The sequence below is a fragment of the Typha angustifolia genome, chromosome 8 (genome assembly GCF_048772165.1).
Source record: "Typha angustifolia cultivar Huaian chromosome 8, ASM4877216v1, whole genome shotgun sequence".
In the NCBI taxonomy this organism is placed as follows: domain Eukaryota; kingdom Viridiplantae; phylum Streptophyta; class Magnoliopsida; order Poales; family Typhaceae; genus Typha; species Typha angustifolia.
The window spans coordinates 15,121,904-15,145,379 of record NC_133246.1 but is presented as its reverse complement, the minus strand read 5'-3'; the positions used below and the strand labels follow the sequence as shown (position 1 = coordinate 15,145,379).

The 23,476-nt window shown below is 38.9% G+C and overlaps 4 protein-coding genes across 5 annotated transcripts; 3 read left to right on the top strand and 1 right to left on the bottom strand.

Moving 5' to 3' along the window:
- Positions 1-26: 26 nt before the first annotated feature.
- On the bottom strand, positions 27-6,942 carry LOC140765156 (pentatricopeptide repeat-containing protein At4g14170). Of its 2 annotated transcripts, none has more exons than XM_073104100.1 (3): positions 5,077-6,942; positions 4,881-4,941; positions 27-585 (listed from the first exon to the last, which is right to left on the bottom strand). In XM_073104100.1, exon 1 carries the CDS (start codon positions 6,898-6,900, stop codon positions 5,455-5,457), a length of 1,446 nt encoding a protein of 481 aa, XP_072960201.1. In that variant the 5' UTR covers positions 6,901-6,942; the 3' UTR covers positions 27-585; positions 4,881-4,941; positions 5,077-5,454. The 2 variants fall into 2 exon arrangements, with proteins under 2 accessions (XP_072960201.1, XP_072960200.1); XM_073104099.1 differs by lacking the exon at positions 27-585 and adding an exon at positions 4,076-4,213.
- On the top strand, positions 2,347-4,582 carry LOC140765155 (cytochrome P450 CYP94D108-like). Its single transcript, XM_073104096.1, has one exon. It carries the CDS (start codon positions 2,704-2,706, stop codon positions 4,249-4,251), a length of 1,548 nt encoding a protein of 515 aa, XP_072960197.1. The 5' UTR covers positions 2,347-2,703; the 3' UTR covers positions 4,252-4,582.
- Positions 6,943-7,993: 1,051 nt separating the features above from the next.
- LOC140765254 (uncharacterized) lies at positions 7,994-12,932 on the top strand. Its single transcript, XM_073104234.1, has 7 exons — positions 7,994-8,154; positions 8,804-8,961; positions 9,048-9,289; positions 9,369-9,627; positions 11,566-11,745; positions 12,136-12,291; positions 12,375-12,932. The coding sequence occupies exons 2-7, from the start codon at positions 8,959-8,961 to the stop codon at positions 12,549-12,551; spliced, it is 1,017 nt and encodes a 338-aa protein (XP_072960335.1). The 5' UTR covers positions 7,994-8,154; positions 8,804-8,958; the 3' UTR covers positions 12,552-12,932.
- Positions 12,933-20,837: 7,905 nt separating this feature from the next.
- Positions 20,838-22,953, top strand: LOC140765000 (WAT1-related protein At5g07050-like). Its single transcript, XM_073103912.1, has 6 exons — positions 20,838-21,155; positions 21,247-21,309; positions 21,402-21,768; positions 21,864-22,022; positions 22,132-22,283; positions 22,396-22,953. The coding sequence occupies exons 1-6, from the start codon at positions 20,947-20,949 to the stop codon at positions 22,649-22,651; spliced, it is 1,206 nt and encodes a 401-aa protein (XP_072960013.1). The 5' UTR covers positions 20,838-20,946; the 3' UTR covers positions 22,652-22,953.
- The last annotated feature ends 523 nt before the right edge of the window (positions 22,954-23,476 follow it).

Below are 23,476 nucleotides of genomic sequence, written 5' to 3'. Positions count from 1 at the left end.
AAAGTGCCAATTCACCAGTGATTTGGAAGTATTGCAAATGCCAAACCTGTATTCTCCATCTAACAATGACATCGAGCAAACAAACAACTTTGTCTGGAAAAGCCAGCCAACTCCAATTATATTATAAGTGTGGTAAATATATGACATCCATAGGAGTCCATTGTACTTCAAATATTGCAACTAGCTCAAACAAACCAAGCTCTTATGGATGAAAATTAATGCCAATTTTCTTCTGGACTTCAATCTTTGCTAAGGTTTGTAAAATTTAAGGTCTTGGATTATGACAAGTACTGTTAAAATTAAGAAACTAAAGACAATGACATATATGGATCATAAATCATGATTTAGTCTAAGGTCCTTAATGCTATGCAAGATAAGTTAAAGAACAAAGTAGTTTAGTCATTAAACGAACTTAGGTTCTTCAATCCTTTCATTTACATACAAACAGCAAAGTAGTAGTAGCTGAAAAGAAAAATTATAACAAGCAAAGAGTATTGTGGAAGTTATCTGGTTGTATAAATGAACTGAGACATCAAGCACCTACCATTGGAGTGCACCTCATAAGGGTAACAGGTACTCATCAATCTATCATCAAAAGAAACAAGACACAAAGAAATACGTGAAAAAGAAAACCAATACATCGACATCGGGGATTAGCAACCATTGACATGCATGTGAGTGTTATAAGCTAGCTTAAGTATATCATGTCTCATGCCCTAAAGAGTGTTAACTTGTAGACAACCATGACCTCATCACTTAGACAGTAGCTCTCAGCCCAGCTTCCAGTTTCAGGCTTCTCTTTACACTTTAAAGTGTACAGTCCTCATATATCCAAAGGCCCATTTAATGGGATTCCGATTAATACTCTCAGTTTTATCATGTAAGGTGTGAAAATCTCCATGGTTGAGCAGTGATCCCGCTCAGGTCGAAAATAAGCTAAATAGAAGTCGTTTGTCTAAATCTGCATACTTGGAAGTTTCGTTATTGGAGTGTTTGACGTCTTTAGTAAGCAAAGGAAGCGGTCAGCATGTCTCGATTCAAAGCAGTGATGCTACTCAGGTCAAACCAAGCTAACTAAAAGTCGTTTCTCAGGTTATGTCAAATTGGAATTTTCGTTGGAGCTTTTGACACTCTGCCCCTCTTAGTAAGAAAAGGCATCGGTCTTAAAAGTGGTATAATAATTCAATATAATAGCCTATCTTTTAAACAAGTTTAAATTTAATCTAATTAGATTCGGATCATAAATAGATCATCTCATCTAATTTGATTAATAAATAGATCGTGTTCATTTAGTTTATTATCTCAACCAATTTAACTCTTTTATGACTCGATTCACTAACCCATTTATAATAAGATAATTTATTTATGATATGATAGTCTGTTTATCATCCAAATAATCTGTTTATAATATAAAAAGAAAATTGATAAGACAAAAAAAAAATATTTGTAATATGAATAAACTCGTTTATAACTCAAACAATTTATATAAATTTAAATAGCTTGTGACACTTTTGTTTATAATCCATTTAATAAATAAAATAATATTAATATTTAAAATTTTTGACCTACTTAATAAATGGATCATATTATATTAGTGCTTGCACTATCATTACTGTAAACGAATCCGACTAAGCGGACTTGCCATCCGATTCTGTATGGCCCACTCAAACCTACAGCCATCAGGACTTTGTGGAGACCTATATTTATATTTCTTTTGCTTTTCGAATGTCGAGTGATAGTCAAAGAGAAGATGGAAAAAATGAAGGCCTGAACAAATTAATTAGACTTGTTCGTCTAATCAAGTTCAAATAGACCATAGTAGCTTTAGTTGGTTGGATTTGATTTCGCGACTGGTGAGGTCGGACGAAGGTAGACTTTCTGGATGACCTGATATTCCATAGTTTCTGTTTACAAACTAATTAAGGTGCTTAATTATTGATGTGACATTGTCCAGTAGTGGTAAGAGTACCGTTATTATGTCCTTACCAAGAAAATGATGCTAGTGGTATGAATGCCGAGCAAATCTACTTATTCGAATGCACTTTATTCTTCTATATTTTGACCTAATATTATTTTATTCTATTATACTATATAATAATAGTGCAAGCACTAATATAATCCATTTATAAATGGCTACGAAATGCATTCTAATTTGTTAAAAGATCTAGTTGCAATTGTTTTCCCAGTAAAATTTTATCTAATGAATTTTGTCCCAAAAAAATAAAATAATAATAATGTAATGGCTCATACTTTGTTTGGTTTTTTTTAAAATAAAATAAAATGCTATACTTAAAAAAAATAATTCTATCCAATTAGTTATCTGGCCAGAAGAGAAGAGTCGTACAAAATTTGAATACAAAAATCTAGGGGATAATCTGGCCTCAAGACAACAAGCTATATCCCTATCTGGTAGAAATAATATCTTCTCTAAGGGGGGGAATAAAATTCTATGCAGGCAGGTTGTAGTGATTTTTTGTGCAACCACCCAGTAACAATATGACATCCACTCATATACTTGGACATGGTCTCGACTCTCAACTCATGTTGATGAACTGGATTAATACAGTCTATAGCACAAAAGTCTCTCCAGCTGACATCATGTGAAATCTATAGCCAAGAGGAGGTTGCGGCGATTATCCCCAATTCCTCCATCGTGAGCATAAATACCAGAAATCTTATGCTCCAAATATACTACATTCACCCATGGCAACGGAAGATCTTCCTATCTCCTCTTACTCCGCCCTCCTCCTCTTCCTCCTCTCCTCCCTCTACCTCCTCTCCAAATGCTGGAAAAATAACTTCTCAAGCCCCCGCCCCTACCCTCTCCTCGGTCACCTTCCCCAGTTTCTCGCCAACCGCCGCCGCTTAGCCGACTGGATCGCCTCCTGCCTCGCCGCCTCCCCGAACAACACCTTCTTCTTATACCGACCCGGCGGCGTGCGCGGCGTTATCACCGCCAACCCGGCTAACGTCGAGCACGTGCTCCGCGTCCGCTTCGACAACTACCCCAAGGGCGCCCGCTTCATCTCCAACCTCCACGACTTCCTCGGCCGCGGCATATTCAACTCCGACGGCAACACGTGGCGCCTCCAGCGCAAGACCGCCAGCTTCGAATTCAACACCCGCTCACTCCGCTCCTTCGTCGTGCGCTGCGTCCAGCACGAGACCCGATGCCGCCTCCTCCCATTACTCCAGACCGCTTGCACCAAATCCCAACTCCTCGATCTCCAAGACGTACTTGAACGCTTCGCGTTCGACAACGTGTGCAAGGTTGCGTTTGACCTCGACCCCGCCTGCCTCGGCCAAGAAGACGAGGATTCGGACGTCGATTTCTCCTCCGGATTCGCGGAAGCGTTCAAGGACGCAGCGAATCTCAGCGCGGGGCGCTTCCGCTACGCCATCCCCAATCTTTGGAGGCTCAAGAAGCTCCTCGGAGTCGGATCCGAGAGACGGCTCCGGGAATCCATCTCAACCGTCCATGACTTCTCGCTCCGAATCATACGGTCGCGGAAGAAGGAGGTCCGTAAAGTCGCCGAGAAGGACGACCTCTTGTCCCGATTCATCGCCGACGAGAGGGAACATTACTCCGAGGAATTCCTCCGCGACATCGTCATCAGCTTCCTCCTCGCCGGGCGCGAGACGACCTCATCGGCGCTGACGTGGTTCTTCTGGATCTTGGCCTCCAGACCCGACGTGGAAGAGCGGATCTTAGAGGAGATCCGATTAATGAGAACCCGAAAACGGAGCTCCGACAAGGATGAGCCGTCCTTCGACTTCGAGGAGCTGAAGGAGATGCAGTACCTGCACGCGGCGATATCGGAGTCGATGCGGCTCTACCCGCCCGTACCCGTTAACTCGACAGAGGCGAAGGAGGACGACGTGTTGCCAGATGGCACGGCCGTGAAGAAAGGGTGGTTCGTGTCGTACAACTCGTACGGGATGGGGAGGATGAAGGCAATCTGGGGAGAGGACTGCGAGGAGTACAAACCCGAACGGTGGCTAACGGAGGACGGGCACTTCCGTCCGGAGTCGCCGTTTAGGTTTCCGGCGTTCCACGCCGGGCCCAGGATGTGTTTGGGGAAGGAGATGGCCTACATACAGATGAAGTCCATCGTGGCGTCCCTTTTGGAGAGGTTCGTGATTGAAGTGCAGGATATGGACACCTCTCCTGAGAAGGTGATGTCCTTGACGCTTAGGATGAAGGGTGGGCTGCCTGTGAGCGTCAAGGATAGGTGTATGGACAAGATATGATGAAAAATTTTCTGGTGAACTGTCTTACAAAATAGCAGTTCAAATAAGATTTCTAGATAAAATATATATATGAAATCCCATAGATGAATAATGAATTAAGCATTTGCAAACATGCATGCAATACCGTTACAAAACCATGCAGATATATATATATTAGCAAAGGAGATATATGCTTACATGTATGTACACTCAAAATTTATCTTAGGTGTCGAATCCTCTAGTAACAATAGTCTATACAAGCATAATCTAGATTATTGTGTCTTCACTAGTATCTAATATTCTTGCTAGCTAGCTAAAAGTTTGGAGGTTGGTTCGACTCCTTTTCTCTTGATGGGTATGCTGTTTCCTTTCTTGCTTTGGACCCGCAAGGGTTTTTCCCTTTGCTAATGTAGAACTAAACATTACCGGCTAACCTTTCTTTTATTCTAGAGATTGCAACATGTGATAACCTTTTTTTTTCCCATTATACTCTTCTCACATCAAACTGGGTCATGGTTGCCTTATGAATACAGAAGATATATATATATATATATATATATATGAAGACATGCTATAACTAATAATGATTTTATAGAAAAGGCTAATATTGCTATACAGAGAAACAAAAGGAAGCTTCTTTCTTATTGTACCTGCAGTGGAGGGTGGCCTCTGATTTCCCAATTGTTGACCATGCATTGAATTTTCACATAGCTACAACATGAAGAGCAACACATTATTGTCAAAGAATGAGGACAGGTCCTAATACTTGATTTTATAAAGAGAATTATAATCAGAATACAGTGACCATATTGGAAATAATGATTATCAGAAACTTTTGATACTTACTAGTAGATCAGTAGTGGTGCAATATCCAGCTTCCCATCTTTAAGATCTAACTCGCTGCAGGACTTGACTTCTGTCTGCAAACACAGCCTCTTAGTTGTATTGGTAACACAGGTTGCACACTTTGGTGTTGATCACTTTATGCTCTAAAAGTAAGTAAACAGAGCATAACTAAAGTAGGTCGTATCTGGATATCAAAATGTTAGTGACTTAAGTCTGAGCAGAATGAGTGTTTCTGGATCTCACTCAAGCTCTTTATTTCCTAGCCAAAATAGAACAATCGTGTGAGACCATCTCCTATGTCCTATCCATGTTGAGCTAGAAGAAAATGATGAGGTCATTGAAGGAATATAGCTTGAAATGTGATATCGAGTCTAGAATCTATGTGGCATTTGGTATAGATTGAAAACCATCTGATTCAATCGAGCTCCTTCCAGGAAGCTTGGCAACATTTGTCTGCTTCATAAAATCCCTTACTCTTTCTGCATCGTCAAACCGGCCAACATCTGAATACATGTTAGCCAAGCTCAAGTAGTATCCACTCTTCCCAGGACACATCCCCATCAACCTCTTTGAAACCCTTTCCCCTACTTCGACATCCCCATACACTCGGCAAGCTGCCAATAAGGCTCCTAGGATGGCCTCATCGGGCTCAATAGGCATTTCCTCTATGAATCTCTCTGCCTCTGCAAGTCGCCCTGCCCTACCCAATGCATCAGCCATACAAGAGTAGTGCTTTAACTCAGGTTTTATGCCACACTTGTTCATCCTATCAAAAACTTCCCCTGCCTCATCCACCATGCCCGCATGCCCACAGGCAGATAACACTCCAAGAAAAGTAACCGAGTTCGGCTCTGTCCTTTCTGCGGTCATCTCCTCAAAAAGTTTCAATGCAACATCCACATTCCCACTCAAACCATGCCCAACAATCAAAGAACTCCATGAGATGACATCTTTACGCAGCATTCTACGAAATACCCTCTCAGCACAGCCAAGAGCTCCACATTTAACATACATATCTACAAGAGCATTCCCCAGTGACAACGGAAATCTCGGGCACCTTCTTACAGTGCAAGCATGAACACTCCTCCCGTGCCTGAGCCAACCCAACTGCCCACAAGCCAGCAGCAAGCTCACCATGACAACCCCATCGAGCAAAACTCCCTCCCTCACCATCTCCCTAAAGAACTGCAAAGCGGACTCCGGCTCCTGATTCTGTGCATAACCCGACAGCATTGACGTCCAGAGAACGGCGTCTCTTTCACCCAATTCATCAAACAGTTGGCGTGCATAGCAAGTCTCCGATGATCCAGCATAACACATTACCAAAGTGGACGCAACAAAGAGATTCCTATCCAAACCAAGTCTCACACTCATTCCATGGATCATTTTACCTGATGTAGAAGAGCCGATTAACGCGCAGGAACGAATGATGGGCGGGAGCGTGAATTCGTCGACGGGGACATGAGAGGAGTGCATCTTGGCGAAGAAGCGCAAGGCGAGGTGCGGGAGGGAGGATTTGAAGAGCTCAGCGATGAGGGTGTTGAAGGAGTAGGAGTTGGGGAAGGGGATGTGGTGGAAGACGGCGAGGGAGGTGGGCAGGAGGCGGCGGAGGCGGGAGTAGGAGAGGAGGAGGGTGGAGGAGAGGAGGGAGGAGGAGAAGAAAATGTGGGACCGAAGGATGCGGGCGTGGAGGTGGCGGAGGTGGAGGAGGGAGGTGGAGGAGGAGAGGAGACGGAAGTAGAGGGAGATAAGAGAGGCGGAGGAGGAGGTCGGGTAGTTATTGGGGGTGTTTTGGGATAGCAGGGGAGGAATGGGTGTGGCCATTTTAGAATTGGAGGGTAGCAACGGTGTGGCGCGCTTCTTGTTTTGAACCGCTATCCTTTTGTTCCTTTTTCTTTTCTTTTTCTTTTTCCTTTGGTGTGGGGGCGGAGTTAAATCCATTTTTATCCGCTTATTAACTACTCACTACTCGTGATATATATATAGTTTAAGTTTGTTGAGTGGAGTTTGAGTGAAAGATAATTATCTTATTCTGTAAGATATATAAATAGTTTTAATAAGTTAGGTATTAAATTGAAAATCATCTTTTAGAGAAACTGCTGTTAATAATATTGAGATAACCTTTTGAAGGCTATTAAAAATTAATTCTTAATTTTAGATAGAACGTGCCGAATCATTTTTATCTTAACGTATTTACATTCGATTTAAATAAACTATGTCTCGAGAGTCACTGAGACGAAAGAATCAACATCAAGGAGCACTGAAGTTTGGTAACCTATCATGAGAAGTAATGTATCGCGAAGTCTAGCGAGCAAAGTTGGTAAAAATTGAGTCGTGGGAATCAGCAGGTGATCTGTAAGTTTCTTATTAACCATTATAGATTTTAGTGATTAGTTTCAATCAAAGCTTAGATCTGTATTTTTTTTTTCGATTTTGAGTTTTTTCATATAAAAACTTTTGTGTTTGTGATTATAATTTTCATACTTTATTATATATATATTATTATTGATAGCGTGTGATAAATTTTATCTCTTAGAATATTTTTAAAATTTTTTCAATTAATATAAAAATATACCTAAATATTCACGTAAGTTTCAAAATAAGTTTTTTAGAATAACAAAAGAAAGTTGAAATCTGAGAAGCAATTAAATTCTTGGCGCAAGCAACAATATTTATAAATTTTTTGGCACAAGCTAAGTAATTCTATTTTATCGTCGACTCATCAGTATGCGACCAAGCCTGTGGATTTTTTTATATAAAACTTTATGCTTGCTTATCCAGCTACTCCCTCACCCCTTGAAATTCCAAATATAAATTCAAATTTAATTCGAAACCGGAAGCCAGCCGCGTTTTGACTTTGAATGGTCTAACTAAAACCCTCACGGTCGGAGCACGTGACTCTACCCTCCTCTTCTCTCTCTCTCTCTCTTTCTCTCTCTCCCAAACCCCTCTTTGGCTCTTTCTCTTTCTCTCTCCCTCAGTTCTCAAATCTCTGTCGCTTCGAGCTCAGAGCTCCCTCTTCTTCCACCTCTTACTTGCAGCTGGAGATAAGAGTTCGCTTTCCCTCCCTCGAATCAGGTAAATAATTTATATCCAGCATTCTTTCCAACCCAATTTGGGAGCATAGATTCTAACTTCTTAAGCTGGATCTCGTTTGGGCTGATTCTTGGAAGATTTTTGAGTAACTAATTAACTGTCTAGTTTGATTCTGGAGCATTGTTTGAGCTGTTTAAACCGGAGAGATTCTTGCATTGTTGTCTCCTCGATTCTTTTCTCCTACTTTTCGAGGTATAGTTTTTTTTTAAAAAAAAATCTTTGTATGTGCTCGTTTCTGCATCTGGTATTTTCGAGGCTAGCGATCAGAAGGATAAATATAAATTGCCTTAGGGACATTACCTCATGCGTAAAAGGATATCATTGGATAAGAGCTAGTTAGGAAAATTTAGGGAAGTTAGAACAGTTGAATATGATACAGACACTAGTTAGCGTTTCTTTTCTTTTCTAGGATTGTTGTGCCTTGTCGGAAAAGATATTTAATTTTCTCTTTCACTTTTCCTTTTTGTTAGAAGTAGTCTAGGCTTCTTTTTTATGCTGCAAGTTTGTATTGAGCATTAAGATTGATTAGCTGTCTTTGCATTAAAACTTTACTTTTTTTAGGGGTATCTTTGCTTAACATATATGCTTTTTGAATAATTAGCTAATTGTTAGGAATTTTTCTCATTGACAGTATAATGCACAAGGATCTAACCTGGTTGTGCAGCATAATGCACTCGTTGAAACTAGACTGCTGAAATCATGAAGATCGTAGATGTTGTTATGTTGTCAACAGGCCAGATATTGAGAAAATGGGTTACATAATTGGTGCTTGGTGATATAGAAATCATGGTACTACAATCAAATGCTTAAATCTTTTCTGTCAGATATTTTTCCAGTGATTGAAGTATACCTGAGCGCTGCTGTTATATTTGCAGAGCGAATATTCATTGAAGACATCTAAGTGTTCATTGCTTCCACTGAGAGTGATACTTGTCTTCTTTGTCTCATTAGTAGCTTTATACATATGCTATCTCTGTATGAATCAGATTACTGTAGAAAAGAATGCCAGGGATGCACTATTCACTATTAGAAAAGCAGAAAATTTATGTCCTACTCATAATATCCCACCTGAGGAGATACAGTATATGCACTTTCCGCAACCGAGGACTTATAATAGGTGACCTTTTAACCCTTATAGTAGTGGCACTTCATACTAGTTGCTTTCATTTTCTGAATGATGCTGCTGTTTTTATTAGGGGTGAATGCTCATGTACTCCTGTCCGGTACTTTGTTATTGTGTCTATGCAAAGATCTGGAAGTGGATGGTTTGAAACTTTGCTGAACAGCCATCCTAATGTTAGCTCAAATGGTGAAATTTTTTCTATTAAAGCAAGACGAGCTGATTCCTCATCTATTATGAAGACCTTGGACACCGTCTACAACTTGGATTGGTTAACCAGTGCAGCGAAAAACGAATGTGTAGCTGCTTTTGGGTTAAAATGGATGCTAAATCAGGTTTGTTTTTTATCTCTTTGGCTGCATCATGATCATATTCATTATCATCTCCAGATACGGTTAGGGGTGTAATCAAGCCGAGCTTGATCATGCTTAGCTTTGATTAAGTTTGAATTGAAAATAATTTCGAGCTTAAATGAGCCAATCAATAAGTAATTTTAAATTTTAATCAATTCAAGCCAAATTTTGAGCTTGATCAAGCTTAAAATAAAGCTTACAACTATAAAAATAAAAATATTACAAATATAAACTAATAGAAATATCCAAGTATTTGGAAAAGATATGGTAGAATCAGAATTCTAATTTAAACTCTACAAGAAATATCCAGATAAGAGTATGTAACAATCCACTTAAACAAATTTTAGAATATAACAGAAGTATATTATAGTATAGAAAGCATTGCTCATAATATATATATATATATATATATATATATAATTATTTTAAACCTTTCCGAGGCTTGATCAAGTTAGCTCATGATCAAGCTTGACTCAAATATTTTCGAGCTTAATTTGAAGATCAAGCTCAACTCAGCTTATTTTTTAGTCAAGCTTGATTGAGCTCGAGCTCGAGCTGGCTTTATTATTTTGATAGGTCTAGGTATGGTGGTGGTGCTTATTGCAAATTCCAGGTTGTTTCTTGATCCCTTTGTCCAGTATTCTACTCAGAGTAGAAGTTTATAAAAAGCTTTTCGGCTCTTTTTATTCCTTTTTTTTCATTTAATGAGGGAGCTCAACTTCTAGATTTGTTGTTTTGGGTTTTGGCACCAACCATTAAAAACAGCTTTCTGAGTGTACCATTTTATAGAACATCTTCTGTGCATAGCAGATAGCATGCTTTCACTTGAATGCTTTTGTGCTGTATTTGTGCTTCCCACCTACAAATTTTCTGCATAATGTGGCTGCGTTGTATAGATGAGTGTTCTATACATGTGTTGTTCTCATTTGTCTAGTTGAAGTTTCTGGTCTAGGTTCAGAATTCTGGCAGCTACTGCTGATAAGTTATCCTATAAAATATAAATAATCATATTAGGTCTTCATCATTTCCAGAGGAGCTGAACCTCGGAGAAACATGGTTCTTGTGGAGGTTTGTATTCTTCCTGGCATTTTTGGACAATTTAAAGAGCACCTATTTTATAATTTCTAGCTTAGTTTACATTCTCGCGATTGAGGAGCAGGATGACATTGTACTCGATGATGAACCTCTAGATAAAGCTTTATTTGTTTATTCTATGAGATCTTAAGGTACTCAGTCATATTAGATCTCAATGCTTTTTGATCATGACATTGAATTGATTATCTTGGCTCAAATATTATACTTTTTCTGAACACTGTTATACATTTACGTTAATATTAAAAATGATGTGTTATGATTAATAAGCCAAACAACTAAGAATAGTAGACTTAATTTATAGCTGCGTTGAAGGTGACTGCTGACTTGGATAATTATTTAAAGAGAAATCTATCAAAAACAATTTACCTCTTGTTTTTATTATTATTTACATCCTATCATATAGATCTTTATCATTCGGCTCATGCATCTTGCCTAATGTTGACTATCAATTACTTACAGATGAGTTAAGATAACTATAGGTGCAAAATGACCATAATATCCGTGTTTTATAGGTTAAGGTAAAATTACACGGAGGACTATATTTTAAAGTCAAATGAGGGACATTTTAGTTATTTTATTTTTTATTTTAAAAAATAATGAAATATTTTCTAGTTCTTTAACTATTGTTAGGATAAAATTAACCTAGGGTGTTTTTGAATAATTTTAGGCAAAATGTAAAGATTGAATAATAAATATCCATATGGTAGGGTCTAAACGATAATAAAAGTAAAAGGCAAAGTGTTTTTGATAGATTTTTCTTATTTAAATTAAATTATTATCTAAGATGACTAGATTAGTCAACTTATTTGCTTTTTGTGATTTCAGGGATTAATGGATCACCAAAAGGAAATACTTACTTACTTCAAAGCAAATGGTGTTTCTCTGATATTTCTTTTTCGAAGGAATCTTTTGCGGAGATTCATCTCAGTGTTAGCTAATGATTATGATAGACAAGAAAAGCAGTTGAATGGCACTCACAAGGCGCACGTCCACTCTAGAGAGGAGGTCGGTCTCTGTCTCTCACTTGCTTGTTCCTCCGCTGCATCCATCCTAAAATCTTTCTCACAATAAGCTGGATCTTCATGTTTCCAGCTATATCCTCTTTCCAGCATTTATTGAGGCTGAAAACCCTCTCATATAAGAATTTACAGTATGATCACTTGTGCATATGTTTATGAAAATAAATTTCCCACATGGCACGAAATTTGCTGTTTCGTTCATGTGTTTCATCATAAACTTTACAATTAACTATCTCTAGCACTAGGAATTCCGCAGTTTGCTTTTATTTTCTAGTCCTGGTATCTACAGTAGGTTATATTCATCATGTTGCGGATCTGCCAGCAGGTATGTATTGTTGGACTGTATTGTTTTGCTGATTTGTATTGGTCTGCACAGGCTGAGATATTGGCACGATTCAGGCCCATTATCAACACTGCAACTCTAATTTCAAACCTCAGCGATGCCGAGAAAGCTATTGCAGATTGTTTACAATATTACAGCAGCATCCGGCACATAATTTTGTATTATGAAGACATCATCAACAATCAAGATGTGAGTGCAAGCTTTAATTACTAACCATCTTGTGCACACATTGCCTTACTTTCATGTCTAATTTAGTTGTGATTTCTTTGCAGGCTTTATCTCATGTTCAAGAATTTCTAAGGCTTCCTATTAGAAAGTTAGTTAGTCATCAAGTGAAAATTCACACGAGACCACTTTCAGAGCAGGTCATTAACTGGAAGGATGTCTTGAAGACACTTAATGAAACACAGTATGACCATTTTCTTAACCATGTTGATTATTATAGTTAACATCTTCTTCATGTTATGTCGTGGCTGTGTGTAGATGTTAACCAGTCTGATAGTTATATATTACTTTTCATAAGGGTTGGTGTTCCATTTGTTCTAGCATTGCTCACTTATAGGGGAAAAAAAATCAATCTGCTAACAACAGAAGAAAGTTGATAAAATTTTGTCATGACATTCTGTGGTAGAATTTACCATGACCTTATACTTTTCTCTTCTTGTAACTTTATCTTACCAATTTCTGCAACCAGCAGTTCTTGCTTGCTGAATATGCTGTCTAACCGACTGATAGAAAGGATTGAAAGTATTCGCTCCATCGTTGCATGTAAGGATACTATTGTAGCACTTAATTGGGAATAATAATTTTGAATATCTTAGTTTGCCACCTTTTATTATTCACAGTCAACTGTCTTGTGCGAGTGACTGTCTAGAAGCAGTTACAACAAAAATTACATGTATTGCCCCTTCTTAAGGTAGGAGATGAATATGATCTGACCGATATTTAGACGTCAAGATTGTTTTGATTTATACAGATGCTACCTTGCATGCATACCCTTCAGAGCCTGTAAAATTGTGCACATACCCCTAAAGAAATGATATGTGTGCTTCCATATGGGCGATGTCTTCTGAATATATGACCTTATATGTAAAAAAAAGTTTCACCGGTTACTCAGTTATATATGCAAGTCTGCAACTTCTGTTGGATATATACGCGAGCCCTCCAGTGTTGGAGTGTATTAATTACACTTCTACTTTCTGATGTGTTAGATATGCAAATAAATGTTCTTTAAATGGTGTAATGTATGTACTTGGCCTCATCTTGCGGTCTCAGGAATTGTTTTCATGCTACTGGATTATGATTTACCAAGATGTTAGACAGATGATTTGATTGGGTTTTAGAACGCAGAAGGTAATTAGAGGACAATGCATTTCTTGCAAGAACTTAGCTCAAATAAAACATTAACACTGAATCAGAAGTCACTTTATCTCCAAATTGTGACCCATGAGGTGTGGGAATATATGCCTATCTTAATCAGCATCTGTCCGCTTATTCTAAGCAATTTAAAAAGCTAGTAATTGCCAATGGAGGAGAAAGAGTAACCCTAAGGTTTTGTTTACCTTTTAATTAATTAATTGTAGACTTCTTTATGGACTCAAGTAGATAGAATTTGAAACCCTTGGAGTTGGTTGCATGCCATGGAAAGATCTATTGTTATAGATATGCAATATCTTTCTTCCATATACCCAATTAGATTGCATGGAATCCTTGCAGTTACATATCATGATCAGAATATTTGGTACTACAATAATAGATGTTGTGCACTATGGACTACATGTAAATGCCATACTTATGCACGACAAGTCTTAGCTTCATTATATATTTTATAAATGCACTGAGGACTTTTAAAGCTGTTTGCTTTGCCATGTATCTTTTGCAAGATAATTAATGTCTCATTAGGCTATTCATTCACCACTACTAAGGCTTCATGTTTATTTAAATACCATTTGTTTGCCCTAATGCAAGGCAGAGGGCTTCTATATATGTGTACTCCACTAGATAGTGTCAATTCTTAGTATGCAAACAAAAGAATGTTCCTTAATCTTGCAGTATTTTAAATCGTGTCAGGTATAAGTTTCTGTTGAAAAGTTAATCTAAAGGAATCAAATTAGTAGGCAAACCAGATCAGTGTGGAATTTTACTAGAGATGGTATAGAAAGATATTCTCATCAGGCGTTTTTCAGGAAATATGATTCGTTCTGGTGATATGTTGTTGCAAGTCAAATTTGGTGTTTCTTTTAGGGCAAGTTATAGTCTGATTCTTACTTACACTCCTGTACGTCAAATTTAAGTATTATATTCTCTTGTAATCAAGATCAAATTAATCGTTAGATTTTTAATTCAAAATTAATGATACAAGTGACCAAGCTATTCTTATAACTGTTGACATATTTTTTTAAAAGTAAATTGTCAAATTACAAAATTGTTTCTGCTATCATCAAATCAAACTGTATTTTTGTGGGGGTAATTTTATATCTTTGTGAATGATTGACAAACGGTTACAATTTGATCTATATCACAATAGTGTTAAGTGATTAAGATTTCACTGGCATTTGCATAAAAATCTCTTCAACTTTCAAAATTGAAACAATAGGTTGGTACATCTTTTATGTAAAGTATATGCATTTGTATTAATTATAGAAAGGTGTCTCTAGTGTAAAAAAAATGAGACTCTCAGTTTCAAGAGTCTAATTTTTATTATTACTAAAATATAACATCTTTTTTAGGTGCAAATAACTCAGATTCCACACTTCTTCTTCTTCTTCTTCTTCTTCTTCTTCTTCTTCTTCTTATTATTATTATTATTATTAGGCTAGATTCCAGACAAAATTATAGGTAGCTTTTCTAGTATTCGATGATGAGATATTTAACGTCCCTCTTTTTATTTACAATAGAGTTTCTAGATGGTCAAAATATTCGAATCCTGATAGGATGGTTTCTCCTACTTATATATATATATATGTTACGTGCTAATATTATGCATGCATCCTATCTAGGTAGACCATGCGTGTCATATGCTTCTTTTATGATGCTGCTATGCTTGACCATCCCCCAAAAGCTTTTGAAGAGAGAGATTATTTAGTAACTACTTTGTTTTTCCTTTCTATATCATTATTAAAACGTCTTCGTGTCGCATTATAATCAAATCCCATTAATTGCTCCAAAGAAGCGCCACATAAAACTTAAGATTAATTAATGTTTGATTCAATCACTTTAAATATGAAGTAAGCATTCATGGAAAGTTTTGGACATTTCTTCCTTCTCTTCCTTTAATAAAGTACTTTTAGTGCACGATCGAGTTTAATGATACAAAAATATATATTGTGCGATGTGTTCTGTTGTAGAGCTTCAAGTGTCCTATTCAAGCATTACTTTGAGGTCCAGAAACACGGCACTAAATGAAAGCAAATTGAGCCTTTTGATCAACCAACACCCTTCGTTTTTAATACCATTGCTGTTTGGACTGACTTCAACTGTGCAAGCTTGGACCATTGGAATTGAGCAGACCTATTTACATATGAAATTAATAGGCAACGTACGTACACAGGTTAAAATCTTGCAAATGGAAAGAAAGTAGTCTTGAAAATGCTAGGGTTTTCCTTTTGGCATTCACAAAAGATAAAAAGTGGTGCATGATTAGAGTAGTTAAGATTAGAAAAATGGCATGTGGGTTAATAAAATTATGTGCACTTAATGGAGACCCAATGGAGGCTTAGCTTAGGATTTAATTAATTAAAGAAGGAGATTTCATTTTCCTCCTCCATGAAGCAAGAGGAAGTAAAAGGAGGAGCAAAAGCTCAGTTGAGTGGCCTATTGATTGAACATAAAGATCCACACTTTTGGTATTGTGAGAGATGAATCTTTGACCAAAGTAGTTTGAATCTTTGGATGAGCAATGGTGAGCAGCTAGCTAGCTAGCGAGGGCAATGGCGATATATATAAATATATATATATATATATATATATATATATTACAAGGGAGATGTAGAGACATCCTTTAGCATGAGGGGAAAGCCATCAAAGGCACTGATATATTTTGTCTAGCTCAAGGGACATCCCAAAGTGCATCAAAATTAAAGTGCACCCTTTAAGGGCCTTCTATCTGGATTTTGGGGAGGACAAGTAGTCATGCAGCTCCATGATCATAATAATGTTAGCGAAATGGATCAAATGTGGGGGGTCTTTAGTCTGCAAAAGCGTGCATTTGTGGGAGAAGGGATGAGACTGATACTATATTATGTTGCCATGGAAAGGGAAAAGAAGAAAGAAGAAGACAACCTAAAAGATACACCATTAGTTAAAGGTCGAGTTGCGTAATAGAGCGCGGTAACGTGTCGTGCGTATGATCATCTCTAGCTAAGCGTGCGCAATTATTATCATAATCGTAAAGCTATTATCAGTATCTATTTTTAAAGAATTGAAAACTTAACGATGTCTCATTGCCACTATAATTGGAATATGGAAACACTTTTCATAAGTCTCTTTATAAGTTGTTATAATATATAACTAGTGATTAATTAGGCTATCGGTTTGATCGTACCTAGTGCCATATTGAATTAGAAATGCTTAATTAGTCTATATGGTTGGGCATGAATAATAGGGTACTTTGTTTTGAACTTTATGAGATGAAAACAATCAATCCAGTTGAGTTGAAAACAACAGTAAAATGATATTATCAGCTTTCATTATGACTCTAATAATAAAAATTAACAACAATTTGTAATCGAGTAAGATAGTAGTCACTCGATATTTCCTTAACAAAAAACAAAAAAAAAGTCGCAAAATTAATATTCATGCAGCATCTTGAATTAAGTGATCGTACTCAGCTCAATCTGAGGAAAGCTGGTAATGGAGAAGCATCATGGCTAGATGAGTGAGGAGTGAGGAGCGAGGACGACTCCTTTGTGGCTGGCAAACATTAGGTCGAACACATAGGAGCATGTCACTGGAGCTCCACCACCCTACTTGCTGTCTACCTTTTGGGTCTTCGAATTGGAGCTCTTCCATTATCCAAACCTCTTGGAAATATATTTATACGTATAAAAAAAGAATATATCTATAAATCATGATGAGCCTTTTCTTTTTTCTTTTTTTTACTTTCACTTGTGCAAACAAAGCATCCATAAATATTCGAATCTTTTTTCTTCTTCCATGGTGATGTCAACCCGACAGCGTAGCTTTCTGCATGGCCGGCGTATATCCGGTTGTCGTCGAATCTACTGGTATAGGGTTTTCGCGAGGGCGATGATGGTGTTATGGAGGATGGGAATGCCATTTAGGCCATCGCAGCAAGGAGGAGAAGATTGGAGTAGGGTTTTTTAGTGTGTGTGTGTGGGTGGTAATGAGTCACTTGTAGGGTTGAGTGTCCTACAGGATGAGAAGGGATGGGATTTTTGGGAGAGGGAGAATGGGCTAGTGGGCTTCCCATGGGGCCCAATAAAGGGGGTGTGGGGGTGGAGGGGGTTATGTGTCATGATTTGGTTGGGACTCTTGTTCCAACTCCCCTGGTATGTACATAGCTGGAGACATTTTGATATGAAGAGATTCCACTTTGGAAGTGTTTGGGGGGTTAGACAAAAGGGAGGAAGTGGATTCCTTGCTCCTTTCCATAACCAAATTATTACAATTAAAAAATATATACATCTTCTTATTTTGTCGTTTTCCAATTCTTGTTTTACCCAGAGATCGTCTACCGACCCAGATGTAGGAATTATCTGCTCATTTCACACAGACAAGAATCTCGAAGAGAGAGAGAGAGAGAGAGAGAGAGAGAGAGAGAGAGAGAGAGAGAGAGAGAGAGAGAGAGGGATAGTATAAAAGGAAATTTCTCCTCGGTTTTTTTTTTTAATTTGTATATATAATGTTTAGTCCCAAATAAGGAACCTCATCCTTCCCATTTCTTCGCCATTTAATGGAGTCAGGTCAGAGCAACTTGCAATGTCCAAACATCATTGGACTCAAAAAATTGGAATAAGAAGATGCATGAAATTAATTGTCAAATCAAACAACTGCATGTGGATTAAAGCACGGATGCCATAAATATAGATACCTCACTTTTCATCAATATATATATATATATATACCTCTTCTTTTTTCATGCTTAATTCTCCGCATCATTCTCGCCTCTCGCAGCCTCAAGATAATTGGGTACAACGAAAAGAATCTATGGATGCATTAAGGCGGCTCCCTAGGTGCGTATGTTCTGCTAGAAGGTGGTATGGAACCATATTCGGATGATGGCATGTCTTGGCAATCTTAACATAGGAGAAGACAATCGTTTTAGCCTCCGTGGGTTATTTATATCACCTCATGTTTGCTGTCGATACAGTAGAGAAGTATGAGCACAGATTGATGTTAGCCTACCATTTCATAAATTTAGTTGAAAATGTTAGTTGGAGCAGATTGGGTGTGAGCTGACATTAAGAGAGGCGGCTAGATTTGGAGATCAAGATAGTAATTGTTTCGACGTTATGGGGCATCTAAGAAGCAACGCAATAATGTTGCTTTTGGTGGGATGGCTGCCCAACCACAAATGGTGCCATGTCTAGCATTATGGTTTGTTGAGGAGTATAGTAGGGTGGATAATATGACGCTACCTCAACAAACTTCTCTTTAGGTCGAAGTGGCGGTGGCCAGAGGCAGGTTAGACCAAGATGAACACTAATGGGGCTTGGCCGGTGGAAGGATATCAGGCGACGCCGATGCAGTTTTGAGATTGGAGAATGAAGTAAGGGTGGGCATTGCTTGAGAACCAATACCTAAAGGATATGTTCAGATGACTGAGAAGTGGGGTTAAGACTAGGGATGCGCACTACTCTCTCTTATGGTTGCTGAAAAGTAGTGATGGAATTGGACTTTGAGGTTCTAATCAAAATCTTTTGCAAAGAGACAGAGAAAGTCATTGAATGTCAAGAGGATAGTTTTAAAATATTTTAATATTTTGGAGGGTTTTGAAGGTATTAGGTTCGCCCATATTTATAGTGAAGGAAATCGAATAAAAGATTTGGCTGTGAAACATAATAAGATCGCTTGTCCTGCTTGCATGTTGGGGTCCAATGAGGAGCTCCCTTATAACCTTTGTAATCTACTCCTTTTCAACACTTTGATAGACTCAATTAGCCGGAGTAAGTTTCTTACATAATAATAATAATAATCTAGCTTGATGTTATTTTTAATGCATAAACTCTCTATCAGGAGATTGACCTTAGTTTCCACCACCAAGATTTTATCCGAGGGAATCGATCCGGCAAGGCCCGGATACCGCAGCCCCAACGGACTTGATTCTCTAAAACCCTAATTCCTAAAACTATTTTCACGTAGGAATCCACTAATCTCCTTTATTCTTCTCTCACTTTGTTCCACGAAAAAGACATACACATGCCAAACGAATTAAGTTTGTAGCCCGGAAGGATTAGTGTGCAATGGTCCTAATTAATATTCTCTCGAGGGCTTTAATGCAGGAATTAATTAAGTATCTAATGACATCAGACCATGAGCTTTTGTGCCCAATACTAAACCTCTTCTTTGCAGCCTCGTTCCTGGAGAATGTTCGCATTAAGAATCCGGCAATTTGCTCTTTGGAATGGGAGAATAAGTTGCCGAATTGACCCCAAATCTCTATCCAAATTGGTTTTTAGTATCTCGTTGCTGCTTATAGTAAACCACTTGGCGAAAGTTGTTCACCAACATTTGATGCTATCGGAGTTGCTATTATTCCAGTCTCATGCAACAAAGATTCAAAGATAATAAGCTGCTCGGATGGAGATAAGAACAACTAATGTTTATCTTGGAGATTCTCCTTTGTCAACCTTTAAAAATAAGTCAAAATGGTGCAGTATATGAGGTTGTAGACATGGGCAAAAATGCTTCTTAAATATGATTCGGAAAGCATTGTCTTAATTTACAACTAACCAAAGAGGACATTTTAGAAGGTTCTACATCTAAACAATAATTTATAGTGTATAAATGTACTTATTCATAAAAATCCAATGCTCTATAAAACAACTTTAAGAGAGAGAGAGAGAGAGATAAAATGCAGTATTTAATTGGTATTCCTAGATAAGGAAGGTTTAATTTGCAAAATAAGACCTACGACAAACGGAATAATTAACCTTAATACATATCTGAGATGGTAATTAAGGGAGGCCTTTTGGTAGTGAAGCCGCAGGTCGTGTATCGCACTACGAACCCACTATTCCGCCACGTGTAGCGCGTACGCCTGGTTTCCCTCCCCCGTGATGATCCTGGAAAAAATACGCATCACGAGATGCCGGTGCCAACGGACGGCAGGTGATGACGGCCCCCACACGTGTGAGGCGCGCACTACAGTGTGCCTCGGCGAGGCCCACGAGCGGGGGAGGGGTGTGTCATCAGCTCGCACAATACGCACCCTTGGATGGCTGCCTATCACATCGCCACTCCAATTTGCCGCCACGCGGAGGCAACTCACTACCCCAAAGGCGCGGGACCCACTTCCCTCCAGACTTGGATAATGCTTGAGGTCTTTTTGCATCTACGCCCCCCCATGTAAAGCTATTTATGTAAGGTTCTAAATGCAAACACACAAAAAATAATAATAACACCACCCTGCAGTGTAATATGTCGCCATTCCAGGTGTGGGTTGACATTTCCGAGAAAGCCCTTCACACGATTACACTTGTAATTTACTTCCCCAAAAAGCCCTCGTTGGGAGTCGTTGGCTTCGGTTATAAATTGGCGCCCAAGGCCTTCCCTCCTTCTTAGGAGAGAACACAACCAGGCAAGCCTCTTGAGTTCTTCCTCGCGTCTTCTCCTCCCCTCTCTCCGAGCTCCAAGTCCTCGTCTTATTTTTGTAGTAAAAAGATGGCCATGGAGACCCACGGAAGTGGTAACAAATTCCTACAGAGGTGCAAGCCATACATAGCCATGATCTCCCTCCAATTCGGGTATGCCGGCATGAATATAATCACCAAGGTCTCACTCAACCATGGCATGAGCCACTACGTCCTCGTCGTCTACCGCCACGCCTTTGCGACCCTCTCCATCGCTCCCTTCGCCCTAATCCTCGAGAGGTATAACAAATCAGACTATATTTGTATAGCATGCAATGAAGCCTTCTAACTTCTAAGTACGTTGATGCTAATGGCGATATATATATAACAGGAAAGTGAGGCCTAAGATGACATTTTGGGTCTTTGTCCAGATCTTTGTACTTGCTCTTCTCGGGTTAGTTTGTTAGTCCTTGGAATCAATTAATCAATCTCTCCGTGGAATGAGATGGTATTTTATTATAATTCTTCTCTCTTAAAATATTGTAGACCGGTGATCGATCAGAACTTCTACTACGCCGGCTTGAAGTTCACGTCGCCGACCTTTTCTTGTGCGATGAGCAACATGTTGCCGGCCATGACCTTTGTAATGGCAGTGCTCTTCAGGATGGAGAAGCTTCATCTGAAGAAGTTGAGATGCCAAGCCAAGTTGGTGGGCACTCTGGTTACAGTGGCTGGTGCTATGTTGATGACCCTTTACAAGGGGCCAATACTTGAGATGGTCTGGACCAAGCACATGCATCTTCACCAAGCCGGCGCTCCGGTTGCGCCGCAAACGACCGACAAGGACTGGTTCAAGGGCTCCATCTGCCTCATCATAGCAACTCTGGCTTGGGCTTCTCTCTTCATCCTCCAGGTGAAAAAGTGTAGACCAAGTTTGGTGTTGTACTATTGGCAGCTAGTGAGGATGGAGTTTGAATTAACTGAGTGTGTTTTATCTTGGTTTTATAGGCTACAACTCTGAAGAAGTATGATGCTCCTCTTTCTCTCACTACATTGATTTGCTTTGTTGGCACCCTGCAAGCTATCGTTGTCACCTTTGTCATGGAGCATAAGCCCTCAGTGTGGAGCATAGGATTTGACATGAACCTTCTTGCTGCTGCTTATGCTGTTAGTCTCTCTCTCTCTCTCTCTCTCTCTCTCTCTCTCTCTCATCTCTCTCTTTTTATATATGTATACCTAGCGACTGACAAAGTTCTGGTTGCGTCTGGATGAACAGGGAATTGTGACATCTAGCATTGCCTACTATGTACAAGGGCTGGTAATACAAAGCAGAGGACCAGTCTTTGCCTCTGCTTTCAGCCCGCTGATGATGATCATAGTGGCCATCATGGGCTCCTTCATCCTTGCTGAGAATATATACTTGGGAGGGTAAGAATAAGACTTCCATAAAAAAAATATTCATCTTGAAAGAAAGAAAGAAAGAAAGAAATAAGCATGTTAGCTGACAAGTTTTCCATCAAATTCTTGCTTGGATATGCAGTGTACTTGGGGCCGTCCTCATTGTAGCAGGCCTTTACTCTGTTCTCTGGGGGAAGTACAAGGAGAACAAGGAGAAGAATGAGAGTACAGCCTTGGAGTTGCCATTAGCCATCAAGACCATAGAAGGAAATGGGAAGATCATGGACATAGTGGAAGTGGAGAAGGCCAGAGCAAACAACAAGATGACCTCAGACCAAGTTGTGGGAGTTACTATCGCTGCCCCAGAGATTCACATGAAGGCCAAGGAGGAGCCTTAAAGACTGCATTGGTTTTCTAGTGCTTGGAAGTGAGAAGAGAGGGAGATAGAAAACAGAGTCAAGGGAGGAAGTGTGTGTGGGTACAGGGGCTGAGGAGAAGGGGGCTTCTTTTTCTTTCCTTTTTTTTTTCACTCTTCACCTTTTCACCTTCTCTTTTTTCACTTTTATCTCTACTCTTTTTTTTCTCTTTCTTTTCTACTATTGATGTTGAGGTGAAGGGCTTTCTAGTACTCTAGTAGGATGTAATTTGGAAGTTAAAAGGAATGCAACTTGAGAGTTTTATGACCTCTCATTCGTTATCCTATTCATTTAGTACTAATTCTCTCAACTGGAAAAAGGATAATTAATTATCAAACTTTGTTTGAATCACTTAGTTTCCATTTCTATTCACAAGTTACTGCCTTAGTGAAACCAAAGTGAAAGATACTAAGAAGAAGTGGCCATTCATGTAAGTATTAATTCTAGTTAAATTTTGCTGCAAGAATAACCAAGTGGTGGAATGGAATACTTAAAATCTTTCTCACTGGATACCGAATAAAGAAGCCAAAGTAGCCACCCTTAGGAGCTTGCACTCTTAAAGAGAGATTCAGGTAAGCCTAAGCCGACACCCGTTTTTAATGATCTAATTCGACTTTGTGATTCCATTTCCAATAAACTTAAAGTGGGCAACTTGTCAAGCTCTCATGGGAAGAGAATTAGACCTTCTTCTAGATACCAAATTCTCTGCTTGGCATTCTAAATTCCAACCATGGGAGTTGATTGATGTGGTAGTTGATACCGTTTGGTAGGTTCCAATCCCCAGTGGATTACATGTTAGTATTCTTA